The 13904-nt window shown below is 36.6% G+C and overlaps 1 protein-coding gene and 2 long non-coding RNA genes across 4 annotated transcripts in view; all 3 read left to right on the top strand.

Moving 5' to 3' along the window:
- The window catches only part of LOC135138740 (uncharacterized), a 60446-nt gene extending 56040 nt beyond the window's left edge, over positions 1-4406 (top strand). The window contains exon 8 of the mRNA XM_064068732.1: positions 379-4406. Within this exon, the coding sequence (XP_063924802.1) occupies positions 379-2912 (2534 nt within the window). The 3' untranslated portion in view covers positions 2913-4406. The remainder of the gene's footprint in view (positions 1-378) is intronic.
- A 779-nt stretch (positions 4407-5185) lies between these two features.
- Positions 5186-7361, top strand: LOC135138755 (uncharacterized). Its single transcript, XR_010282050.1, has 4 exons — positions 5186-6916; positions 6967-7077; positions 7130-7237; positions 7291-7361. It is a non-coding gene; the product is annotated as an uncharacterized LOC135138755 (long non-coding RNA).
- A 165-nt stretch (positions 7362-7526) lies between these two features.
- LOC135138758 (uncharacterized) lies at positions 7527-13620 on the top strand. 2 transcript variants are annotated; one of them, XR_010282054.1, is made up of 3 exons: positions 7527-7621; positions 7675-10747; positions 10911-13620. It is a non-coding gene; the product is annotated as an uncharacterized LOC135138758 (long non-coding RNA). The 2 variants fall into 2 exon arrangements; XR_010282053.1 differs by having other exon boundaries at positions 7675-13620.
- The last annotated feature ends 284 nt before the right edge of the window (positions 13621-13904 follow it).

Below are 13904 nucleotides of genomic sequence, written 5' to 3' on the forward strand. Positions count from 1 at the left end.
TATTTTTTGCTTCCAGTATGGCGATCCTGTTACTGTCATTTGGCCGTCAATTGCCTTGGTGGTAACACGTCTTCCACGACTGTTTGCTGGTTACCGGTGACACTTTCTCGTTGAATAGGGCTGGAGTTACTTTGAGACTGGAATAGTGTTCTTTCCGGTCCGTTAACTCAATAATTCTAGTACAGTCTGTCGTAACCTCAAATCGTAAACACATCAACCTTTCGTTGACAGATAGCGAAAATTACTAGCCTCGCGCTATCTTTGTTTAACACATAGGTTAGGTTCCTCTCTGTCGAATTCCGACCACAGGCAGTTTGCCGTACTTTCTAAAAGTAATAGTAGATCTAGTGACTTTACTCTACGCAGCTTCCTATATAGGTCACGAAAATATTGTCGAATGCCTGGTGAAATGCGGAGCTGAAATCAATCGCGCTGATAAAAGTGGTAAGACACCGCTTTACGCAGCTTCCTCTCAAGGTTACGAAAATATTGTCGAATGCCTGGTGAAACGCGGAGCCGAAATCAATCGCCCTGATAAAAGTGGTAAGACACCGCTTTACGCAGCTTCCTCTCAAGGTCACGAAAAAATTGTCGAATGCCTGGTAAAATGCGGTGCCGAAATCAATCGTCCTAATGACAGTGGATGGACACCGCTCTACGCAGCTTCCTATAAAGGTCACGAAAAAATTGTCGAATGCCTGATGAAATGCGGAGCCCAAATCAATCGCGTTGATAAAAGTGGTAAGACACCGCTCTACGCAGCTTTCTCTCAAGGTCACGAAGAAATTGTCGAATGCCTGAGGAAATGCGAAGCAGAAATAAATTACGCTGATAATGATGGTCAGACCCCGCTCTACGCAGCTTCCTCTCAAGGTGACGAAAAAATGGTCGAATGCCTGGTAAAATGTGGAGCCGAAATCAATCGCCCTAAATACAATGGATGGACACCGCTCTACGCAGCTTCCTATAAAGGTCACGAAAGAATTGTCGAATGCCTGATGAAATGCGGAGCCGAAATCAATCGCGCTGGTAATGATGGAACGACACCTCTTTACGCAGCTTCTTATCGAGGTCATGAAAAAATTGTCGAATACCTGGTGAAACGCGGAGCCGAAATCAGTCGCGCTGATAAATATGGTCGAACACCGCTTTACGCAGCTTCTTATCGAGGTCATGAAAACATTGTCGAGTACCTGGTGAAATGCGGAGCCGAAATCAATCCCGCTGATGCTGATGGTGAGACACCGCTTTACGCAGCTTCCTCTCGAGGTCACGAAAAAATTGTCGAATCCCTGGTGAAATGTAGAAAAGCCGAAATCAATCGCGTTGATAAAGATGGTGAGACACCGCTTTACGCAGCTTCCTCTCGAGGTCACGAAAAAGTTGTCGAATGCCTGGTGAAATGCGGAGCCGAAATCAATCGCGCTGATAAAAGTGGTAAGACACCGCTTTACGCAGCTTCCTCTCAAGGTCACAAAAAGCTTGTCGAATGCCTGATACAATGCGGAGCCGAAATCAATCGCACTAATGACGATGGATGGACACCGCTCTACGCAGCTTCCTCTCAAGGTCACGAAGAAATTGTCGAATGCCTGGTGAAATACGGAGCCGAAATCAATCGCACTAATGACATTGGATGGACACCGCTCTACGCAGCTTCCTCTCAAGGTCACGAAAAAATTGTCGAATGCCTGATGAAATGCGGAGCCAAAATCAATCGCGTTGATAAAAGTGGTAAGACACCGCTTTCCGCAGCTTCCTCTCAAGGTCACAAAAAAATTGTCGAATGCCTGGTAAAATGCGGTGCCCAAATCAATCGCCCTAATGACAGTGGATGGACACCGCTCTACGCAGCTTCCTATAAAGGTAACGAAAAAATAGTCGAATGCCTGATGAAATGCGGAGCCCAAATCAATCGCGTTGATGAAAGTGGTAAGACACCGCTCTACGCAGCTTTCTCTCAAGGTCACGAAAAAATTGTCGAATGCCTGATGAAATGCGGAGCAGAAATAAATCGCGCTGATAATGATGGTCAGACCCCGCTCTACGCAGCTTCCTCTCAAGGTGACGAAAAAATGGTCGAATGCCTGGTAAAATGTGGAGCCGAAATCAATCGCACCAATGACAATGGATGGACACCGCTCTACGCAGCTTCCTATAAAGGTAACGAAAAAATTGTCGAATGCCTGATGAATTGCGGAGCCAAAATCAATCGGGTTGATAAAAGTGGTAAGACACCGCTTTACGCAGCTTCCTCTCAAGGTCACAAAAAAATTGTCGACTGCCTGGTAAAATGCGGAGCAGAAATAAATCGCGCTGATGATGATGGTCAGACCCCGCTCTACGCAGCTTCCTCTCAAGGTGAGGAAAAAATTGTTAAGTGCCTGGTAAAATGTAGAGCCGAAATCAATCGCCCTAATTACAATGGATGGACACCGCTCTACGCAGCTTCCTATAAAGGTCACGAAAGAATTGTCGAATGCCTGATGAAATGCGGAGCCGAAATCAATCGCGCTGGCAATGATGGTACGACACCTCTTTACGCAGCTTCTTATCGAGGTCATGAAAAAATTGTCGAATACCTGGTGAAACGCGGAGCCGAAATCAGTCGCGCTGGTAAAAGTGGTAAGGCACCTCTGTGCGCTGCTTCCTCTCAAGGTCACCAAGAAATTGTCGAATTCCTGGTGAAATGCGGAGCCGAAATCAATCGCGCTGATAAATATGGTCGAACACCGCTTTACGCAGCTTCCTCTCGAGGTCACGAAAAAGTTGTCGAATGCCTGGTGAAATGCGGAGCCGAAATCAATCGCGCTAATAAAGATGGTAAGACACCGCTTTCCGCAGCTTCCTCTCAAGGTCACAGAAAAATTGTGGAATTCTTAGTAAAATGTGGAGCAAAACCTTTCGTTTAATAAAATGAATAATGATGGTTGAACTCGAATAGTCACCAAAAATCTGTCGAATGATTAGTTCAACGGTGATCCAAAACTCCTCTACGCCGGGCAAGACTTTCAATATTTTATTACCATCCGCCGCCTCATTTTTTTATTGTTATTTTGTTGATCATATCAGGGACGGTAATTTTGCTCTATCTATTAAAAACAATGTTACCCTAACTTTTGAGAGATTTTATTACATACTTTAATTATAGGATTTATATTAAAAAAAATAGAATTGAAAAAAACTGAATTTGTTCGACCGTATTTTAGCAGCGAGATACAGGGTCATTATAAAATATTGTAGTCAACTCACCTATGAAAAACAAATGAAATTTTTCTCGTGCCGCTAATCACCAAAATGATTTGAACTGTTTTGAAATGTCACGAACGTCCAAACAAATCTGTCAGATGTGTCAAAAATTGAAATGCCCGGTTCGCGGTTTAATTTCATTTTAAATAGACACGAAAAGACGCCAGGCCAGAGCATTAAGGGTTGCAGTGTTATCGAGCATTTGTGAACGCCACTGCAATACATTTCAGTTTCAAAAATTGTAAATTGTCAGAAAAACGTTTAAGGGCTTTGTCATGAATTACACCTTGGAAAGTCGATTGGACTTGAACAGAATAAATAATCTGGTCTGTTTTGCAAAGAAGCAATAATTTTTCAAATAATGAAATCCAAAAAGTGAGGTTAAATTTGTCGAAACCAATGAACACGGTAATTAATTAAAAAATTACATTTTTATAGGTACCCTGAAGGTAAAAATTGTGAAAAATCACGTAATGGACAATGGCAGAGCAAGTCTTATCACAGTTAACGAACACTATGAGTACCTAATGAGTTTTTGCAGTAAATAATTTTGCCAAAGTTGTGATCCCTCGAAAGTTCTGTTTGTAAATTGTAAGGAATCGTCAAAATATTGGTGCAGACATGGTTTGTGACCGGTGCTTTTCTCTTGAAAAAACACAACTGAAAGCCTTGATCTTCATCCCTACAATAGGTGAAAACTGCTATGTCCAAACATTACCTTCAGCTTTGCAGTTTCTAGATATCTGAAACATGCCAGATCTGCATAACAGGAATGTCAAAGAGGTTCTACCCAAAACACGCCCACATGGCCATCCTAATATCAAGATTTTTCAAAATTTCTATAACAAAAAAGATGAAAAAACCAATAAAATTTCAGGAGCATAGTGTTAAGAGTTCTGTAGATGATTATGAGATCTCTTGAAACAACAGAATGTTTAATAAAGATTTTTAACTTTCCTAATAGTAAAATTACAATTATTACTAAACAGTAAGTTGAAGTAAGTTTTAAATTAAGAGAATGCAACTAACACCGAAAGAAAAATGAAAGTTACTGAAAATAAAAAACTTTATTGCAGTACCTACATACACTTTCTACATCTAATTTTGTTTATTGATCACATTCATTTACTTGAAAAAGTATCAGGCCTATGAATCGTCGTCTGCTAACCACACACCAACCTTCATAGCGTGTGATGGTGTTTCTTCAAAAGCGTGAGTATTTTCTATACACCAAATTCTGAAGTTCTGTCAGTTGACATAATAGCCTAACAGATGAAACCAGGCTTCATCAGAAAAGAACGACAAATCGAGAATCCCGTTATCGTCCATATCAGCTTGAAACCAACTACACTACCCAACGCGGCAAGAAAAATCAGCTGGTTGCAGCTCCTGAACCAACAAAATCTTGTATGGATGCATATGTAACTTCTCTTTTACGATTTTCTGACATGGGCTGTATGGTACTCCGGACAGTAAAGATTTTTGACAAAGCTTTATTCGGACTTTGTTCCATTCTCATCCTTAAATCTTCAACAACGTCTTCACTAACTTGAGGTCTCCCCGTCGGTTTTCACTTAGAAATGCTACCAGTGTCGTTAAATCTGGCCATAATTCGCCATATAGCGTCTTCAAAGATTCTTCATCAATGACAACAGAACATTTCACTAGATACTCGTTTTTAGACGCCTCCACAGAGTACACTCCATCCCCATCCTCATTTAACACCCCATTACGGTAATAGGCATGATGATTGCGCCAAAGAACTAAAAAAATCATTTGTAACACTGACCATAGTTATTCCTCTCTGTTCATTACCTGAGATTATTCCACAATGATCTGTAGTTTTGATAAAAACTGTTTTTTTGAGACACTTATTAAAGTTCTAACAAAGGGGAAGACAGCAAAAATGAAAACAAGACAAGTCAATTAACGGACAAAGTGAGGGAAAACGTACCAGTACAAACGAAAAAATTATTGACATCTGACAGAATTTGATGAAGCGTTGAAACAGTGCAGCCGCTAATGTCAACTAATGTGGCGTTAAAAATAAAAATTCCAATATTAGTGTAATCCTTTCCACAAAACTGAAAAAGGCGGCACAAAATGTCACCAAAATCATGGCCTTCTTCGACTACAATATTTTATAATGACCCTGTATGTCCTGTCTGATACCTTGGACCAATTTTATCTAGTTTGATTAAAATTAAAATTTGAGTCTACATTATTTTTGGTAATACAGTGTTTTTCTTTATTTGTCGAATATGTTTCACTATTTGAAACATTTTTCCCGTATTTGCCTTTTTGATATCATATGCCCAAAGTAATTCTCTTTGTCAAAATTCTTTCAATTTATCGCAAGGCCCAAGCGTAAGTAATTTATTTTAACAAATATGTCAATCTATAATCATGAAATACCTATAACAAATTATTTAAGTTCAAAATTTCATTTCTGTTGAGGCAATCCCTACAAATTATTGCCTCAAAAGCATTGTGTACTTGGATATTGGATATTTAATTCGTCTTCGCTTCTAGGATGGCTTCTTTTAATAATCACTTTCCACTGATTAAACAGTTTCCCAATTAGGTTTAATCTGTAGATTTCAAAGGGGGCTGCACACGTCATTACGACTCTTCGACCAAGTTTTCAGCTACTGGGTTAAGAAAAGTCCTAAATCGAGGTAGAAATACAGGAAAAACTCCATGGGTTTGTATCAATTGTTGAATTTATTCAGTTCTGTGAAATCTTACATTGTTCATTAAAATATGTCCGTGCGCCCCTAATATTATCTTCTTGTAAGTGATTCAATAAGGTTTTAAAAAATCGCAATCGACTAATTACGACCTGTCAGCTGACCTTTAACTTTGTTTGCGCTACAGTTACTTGGTGATCTTCCGTAAGAGTTAAACACAGTCTTCATCAACCCAATTGCATATTTGTTTTTTCTGTTATTCAGTTAACTTTTTCGGGCGCTGCCCAGCACTTCTTTCTTCATTTGATTAGTCGAGTAAATTTTTCTAACAGTGTTTAGTAGGATTTTAAAGTGCTGTCCACATTGGCTGAAGTCGACGAAATTGTTTTGCCAAAAAAAAAGAAACTGTTTTGACACAAGGTAAAATAATCTGAGAAACATAGCGCACCATTTAATAACAGGAAATAGATTTGAGAATTAGTGGAACACAATTAACGAAAGACGAAAATCAAAAGAAGTACACTATTTTATGATGTATATCTTTGTATACATACCTACCTATATCTTTCATCTGTCTTCAGATATTCTGAAGTTTTGTATTGTGTTTATTAATTTCTTTATTTATCTATTCTTATATTTAAACATATTTCTGAGATTCACGCAATTTTTAAATCTATGGAAAATATAACCACAAGCCAAATAAGTCACCTTCTTTTATGGTCACATATTTCACTTGAATAAACTAATTTGACATGACGATTTCTTTTATGAATATTTTCTTTGTAGTTTTTTGTGAAGTATCATTTTCGGACTTTTAACTTTCACCAAATTTATTTTCTTCCAATTTTGAACTTTCGATAAATTATTTTGACAGTGTCCCAAATTTTAATTAGTTGACGACCACAATTTTTTACCAAAACTTTTCAACTATATTTTCGGCCAAACTCAGCTAAGCTCCAACTTTTACTATTACTTAGGTGAGTCATCAACGAAATATATTTGGCGTTATGTAATTATGAAATTTCAGTACAAATGTTTTTCGTGAGGCCTTCACAACAATACGAAGAGAACTGCAGCAAAAACTAGCGTACGTCCTACTATCCAATTTGAAAAATGCAAACAAAACACATAAACTAAAGTAAGTAAAAATATTTTGAAATTAACTTTATAAATTTGATTTAACATTTCAGTACATGTGTTTACATAACTTTTATAAAAATTGGAACCAAAACTTCTGTTAATCGTCAAGAACTAATATTGGAACGATGTTTTGAAAAATACTTCCGCTTCAAAAATAGGTAAATTTCCCTACCAAAGTACTTATTTTTATTTATCACATTTTGCATTATAGACATTTCCTGCCTACCAGAACAGCGAATTTAAAAACAGCAACTGGTGTTGTAATTTCGTTTCACCACAAAATAGACAATTAGCGAAATTACGTTCCCTACAATGTATTTTACGTTAACGTACACAATCGCCAATAGGGACACCGTATTTTCTATGTTTCCATAGATATAACAGTTTTTTCTACGTTGTGCGTGCTGTACGTTCTACGAAACGTGGTTTCGCTAATTGTCTATTATATCTTAGGCCGAATCAGGTTTCTAACCTCAAATTTTGACAAATGGGGTTAATACCGCTAACTGACCTGGACAATATCAACAGAAATGTGTTTTAAGGTAAATTTTATAACTTTAAATTTCACAATATCACAAAATATTTAAAATTGCAGCAAAACATACGCTAAACGAATTCCAAACCAGAGAAATTAGGCGAAATTTCTCCACCATCAGCCGGAACTTCATCTTGTCAACGTAATAGCTACAAGTTGTCCATACATTCCAAAATCAGTGCATGGAAAACAGTATGGTGCTATAGAAAATCAACTTAATCAGAGTCATTATATTTAAAAGGACAAACCGTTCACAGGTAACATCATTTAACATATTAATAACACATTCTCTTTGATTGAGATAGTTTTCCATAGCACAATTAATTCTAGTTCTAATATGTAGTTCCACAATAATTTTATTATTTACAAGTACCCAGGCAACATGATGTCGTCTTTTTCACGTGAATAAATGGTCATCATTTACGTCATAGTGACCAAAGATTTCACGTGATATTGACGTACCAATGACGGTCAAATGTCTCGTCCAGATGACGTCATTTTCTAACGAACTATTGACGTGATGTACTGACGTCTTAGAGTCGTCATTTTGTAACGAACTATTGACGTGATGTACTGACGTCCTAGAGACGGCATTTATTGTCCATTTTAAGATTATATTTTGATTTTTAGAAAAAAATATGCAATAAATAAAACGCTGAAATAATTTTATATTTTTATATTGTTTACCTTGAAAATAAAATATTATAATTCGTTATAATCACCAGGTAAACCCCATAACAAAGTATATATTAATTAAAGTTAAAACAAATTAGTGTAAAAAAATTAAATTTACTACAGTTCTGTACAACCAACAATGAACTTCAATAAACAAATAAAAAAATATGTCAATTAAACAAATTAAAGATAAACCACTCCTAAGAACACAAACAAATCTACATACAGGTAATTACGAGTATAATTAGTATAAACAAAAAAAAAGGATAATGTACAATATATAATCAAAAATAAACGTTGCAATAAAATATGCTATTTAAAGAAAAATCAGTTTTAAAAACACAAAGAGATCTATTTAGTTACAAAGAATATTAAAAGAAAACTATAATACACTATAAATCAGTCTTAAAAACACAAACAAATCTATTTACAAAAAATATTTAAAAAAAACTAGAATAAAGGGAAAAGACAATTGAATCGCATTGTTGAAGTTACTTGATTTGAAAAAGCACTGTAAAACCACATTATATGTAACACTATCTAATTCACGACGATTTGACTGTCCCCAACACACAAAAAAGTACCGTTAAGAATTAATTCTGCTTTAACAATCATATCAATAACCTAAGTTTTTTAAGTTTGCCTCAATTTATTGCACTGAAAAGAAAAACCCGTTAGAGTGCATGGATTAATGGAAATGCAATCATTTTTTCGTTTATGAGCAATAACAAGCATTGCCCATATTTGGCTATTATTAAATTTAAGGGATTACAGCTTAAAGCAGAAGATAAATTCTGCATTTTAAAAATGCTAAATTTACTTGAATCTAACGGATAATCGTAAAATGGTTGCATTGACAAAAACGTACAGCCTATCAGGAAAATCTCGTTGTCAATACTTTGTACAATGAAGCGAAATGTTATCAAAAAGTATCGTAGTATTACAGGCATCTACCTATATATAATATCCAATGTTATGTTATATATGTATATATAAATCCATTGTATTTTTTTAACTTACAAAGAAATCTGCTTGTTCTAATTTGCAAAGATAATCTTGTAATTCGTCAAAATTTGTTTAGGTGTGGTCTTGGCGGCATAATTTCTATTTTTGTTTTCTTTTTCAATTGTCAGATGTGATGACGTTTCCATGTTGGGAGATTTTTTCACTCGTTTCCTTCAGCATTTCTTTCGTTTCGCACATGTGTTTTGTATTTGTTTCAAATCTAGAATAAAATTATGTTCATTACATTAGCATTTAGTTCATAAAAAATTGCAGTAACATACCTTTACAATATTTTATGGCGTCTCATTTTCAAAAACAATCACCGTAAGTTCTTCATAATCAGTGAGAGTATCTTCAGTGATTAATGGTAGTCTTTCCAGCTTATCTGAAAAAACTGCTTTTGTTATCTACGTACAGTTATCAAAAATAACAGAAACACGTAAAAATTAAAATGATTACTTTATTAGATATTAACTTACCTCGTATAAATAAGTACAACCTACACTGAATGGCAGAAATTTTCACAAAACTGCGTTAAAAATGAAGTGAGTAATAACGGATACACTGTTACGAATTGAAAATTCGCAGTAGCTATTTCGGTTTTTATTGGCATTCTCGGATCGGATTACATTTTGTTTACTCGTTTTTTTTTCGTTTCGTCATTTCGTGCATGGGTGGTTGGGTTGGGCACGGTGGCAATGAAGGACAACTTTGGTGGAGGGTTCGTCCCGAGCTTTTGACTCCCCCAGTCGCAAGACTGTCGCGATGATGCTGAGCTTGGAGGGGCTCAGATGAGTGTTTCGGCCTCGCTGTTGTAGATCGGTCTTCTGGATCGTTTCAGCTTGGTTCTTGCTATAAGGAACTGGATGGATCGCGCCATCCCAGAGCTTCACTCTGAAATTCGATTTTCGTTCTGTTTGTTATTTTTGTTCGCGAATTTCATTTGCTTACCTAGGTGGGAACAAACGCCGTGGAGCGTCCCCTAGAGTCTTCGTCATTTCTGGAATCTTGATAGCCTTGTTTGTTTTTTTCTTTTGTTAATAACCATCGCATCCACTCATTAGTTACATCGATTAGGGATTTTCGTCGGAATTCGACGTTTCGTAAGTTTGCCACTAGAGGGCCAAACTTCCGTGAACTCTCGCTTCGTTACCTTGCCACGTCATCGCAGGTGGAAGGGAATCCATTTTGCTTTGGTACTCCGTGTTGAATGGTGTTGGGGGTTAGTGCTTTCCTCTTTTGCAGTTCGTTTTAGCAACCTTTTCTTTGGCGTTACGTTTGGAATCGCATTCGTCGGATCTGTTGGGTCCCCTAAAAGGTGCTATCGCTTGGAGCGCATTTGTGAGCTGTAAAAGAAATAGTGCGTTCGAGCACTACGACTTCGTCGGATTTTTTTTGATTAAGAGCACTAGACCATCCCGCTAAAATCGGAGAAGCTGCAGTCGATCCGCAGGTAAATCTTTTGATTAGCTTTTCCCTGGCATCCCTTCGAACAGTGGTTATGGTTATTTTCATGTTAACGATAATATTTTACTACTTACCAAGTGCATGTGACATGTGGAACCCTTGGGGTTGACTGAGTTCGAACATCTTCTCAGACTTTGCTCTCCTTGCAGCTTTTTTGTTTTGTCGCTGATCTTGTTATTCCCGTGATCGAGAATTGGAGCCAGTTTTGAGTGGGAGAACGAATTCTATGAATTCCAACTGTCGTGGGCAGTTGTGAGCCCTCCCAGAACAGCTGGAGAGTTACCATCGGTTGGACAGGCCGTCACCAAAAACCTCGACTCGACATCGACTGGAAATTCGCTGCGACGCCGCTGTGTTTCGACATCTCGTCGTGGATATCGAAGGAGGCAGGTGCCCATGGTACTTCCATTCCATCTCATTAAGTTTAAGTATTAGTCGCCTTACCTTTTCTTTATTGTATCGCAAAACGTTTCGAAGTTTGGCGTAACTAGCACTCGCACATAACTTAGTAATAACAACCGGTAAGACTGTGACGCTCCGCTCTACGTTGATACCTTCGTACGTTCGTTAGGACTACCGAGCGTGTGGCCTACTTCGTTTATCCCATAGCCCTCGAAATAATTAATCAAATCGTTATTCGTTACGACTCCAACTAATTTATTCGCTTCGTAAACATCGTTCGTATCGCTCGTATTTATCGTTAATTAGTTCGTCGCCTTTCGTAATTAAACTATCGTTCGTATTGCTCGTATTTATCGTAAACCGTTAGTCGCATTAAATCATTATCATTAATATCTTACTCATTTTCTTTTGCTTAATTATTTAGTTATTTCTCACTCTTACTTTTTTTAATTAGTGACCTTAGGTTTTATTGTAATCAAATATTTTAAGTAACAGCTTGCAATTACAATAGTTAAATATTTTTCCGGTTTTTTGTTGTTGTAATTGTGTCTTAATAAAAACTGGTGGCGCCCTGGCGACGTCGCTACACAAAACAGTGTGCTCTCTCTTCTTTGCGAACCTCTAGCGACCTGACCCTTTGCACCCGCAGGAACTCACCCCTTCTCCACTAGCAGGCCGGCAACGAGCTGTGAGTTTGGCTCGTAACAACACGAGAAAGTTTCGGTGGTTGAGAACCAACTGGAAATGTTGGAATGCTTCACCGTGAAGTGCAATAAACATAAATACCGAAAAAAGGGCAAGTCCGAATGCACACCCCAAACATCTGATGTATTGTATAGTAAATACGGAAGTTGAGCATTATTTTCCCATTAGATGAAATAAATTTAATAAAACTAAATATTAAATCACTCTCTAATTTTTTTGGTAACCATCATCACTTTATAAACGTCTTTATAAAATCAAAATTCGACGAAGGAATTCTTCAAAACCTTGTCCCGTTTTAGGGACAATGGACAAAGAATTGTTATTACTCTGTTTGTGTCGTAGGGTCTTTTCACTATTATACGCTCAAGCCCGGATGTTCTGTTTATAATTTGCCAAGCAGGTACTTACAAAATAACACTTCCAGAGTAAATAAGTTTTTAGAAATAATTATTTTATTATAAATTATTAGAATGAAGAAACTTGTCTTTGGTGTATTTCTAATAAAGCCGTTGTATTTTTTGCTCTAAATATAATTAAGCATTATGAAGGCCACTTTTTAAAGAATACGACGACCCACATTTAATTGATCATATAATCTATAAAAAATGACGAAGGAAAGACGGCCTTTTGACGTCATTAATTGACGTCAGAAGTAAGTCATAAAAATCTCGTCATTATCACGTGATTTTTTGGGCGAATGACGTCGCCGACGAGCTATGACCAAAAATTGACGTGAATTAGACGACAGTCTGCTGCTTGGGTAGTGTTGTGAATGGTTGCTCCAATGTGTAATTTATTTCGTCTGTGTGTGTCTTTTTTGTCACGATCGCTCAACGAATGCAGCATTCATGTCTAACAAATGGCAATGCTAGATTCACTGTTCACGCATTCAGGACGCGTTTTTGTATTTGCATCTGTTCGGCGCTTAGAATACAAAATATTCAAAAATTTTAAATTGTCAAGTGCCATGATACCTTTTAACCACTTATGCTCAGAATTAGCAAGAAACGACGTCAAGGCTGTTTTCCATCGTCGAATATTTTTCTCATTATATAGATCCACTCAGTTTGCATAACTAAAATGAACATTTTGTACCAAATCGTGGTTCTCTTGGAGCGTCGAAATGGCTTGTGGTTTAAGTTTGTTCATAGTGTTTTAAACATTTTACAACGATTTTCCATAAACATTCTCTTTTGACAAACTGACAAAGTTTGTTTCAGAGAGGAAGCGGGAAATTTACTGTGACCAAATACTGAAAATGCTAGAAGCATAGCAACTACGAAACTTTTTTTTTCTTGAAAATTGGTACACAGATGGAAAAACACTTAACAAAACCAAAGCACATAACTGAAGCAGGTATCCTTTTGGGAATAGTTGTTGATAGAAAGTGTAAAAATCTGAATTGGAACAAAAATACCGAAGACGGACTGCAACCTTGTCGTATTTTCTGGCTTAATTATAGCTTTTTCAGTTTATTAAAAAAAGTATCATGACATGTGAGGGATATTTTTACTTTGTAGTTGAGATATGTACATATATTGTAGTTTATAAGTTTATTACTAGTAATATAACGGTGATTACTCCAACTAATAAGGATTTCAACAAACCTATGTATCTAAACAGTGTAATCAATCGTTCCTATGTTGTAAATAAGTATGTAAATAATGAATTAATGTGTACATATGTTGAAATAGATTGTTGTTTGTTATCAAACATTTGAATAAAATACATTTCTTGGAATTTTTAATTAAATTGATTTTTATTTTCTTTTATAACATGAACGAAAATTGTTCTTTTAACAAATAAAATATTGTGGACCGACTGGGACAAAAATTTTGTTGAAATTTTGTTAAATTTAACAAAACTTTTCTTACTGTACAGAAAGAGATAAAGAGAACGAGACAGTGTATCAACGAATAAGTAGAATAGAATAATCAACAGAAAGAATTTTAAGAAAAGAAGACGAACACCCGAATACGAATAATGAAAATTTTTATCAAAAAGGGTGTTTAGGACATATTGGAGAGTGTTATAAA

Source organism: Zophobas morio, unplaced genomic scaffold (assembly GCF_036711695.1).
Source record: "Zophobas morio isolate AGI-343-1 ecotype UQ-CSIRO unplaced genomic scaffold, CSIRO_AGI_Zmor_V1 ptg000030l, whole genome shotgun sequence".
Lineage (NCBI taxonomy): Eukaryota > Metazoa > Arthropoda > Insecta > Coleoptera > Tenebrionidae > Zophobas > Zophobas morio.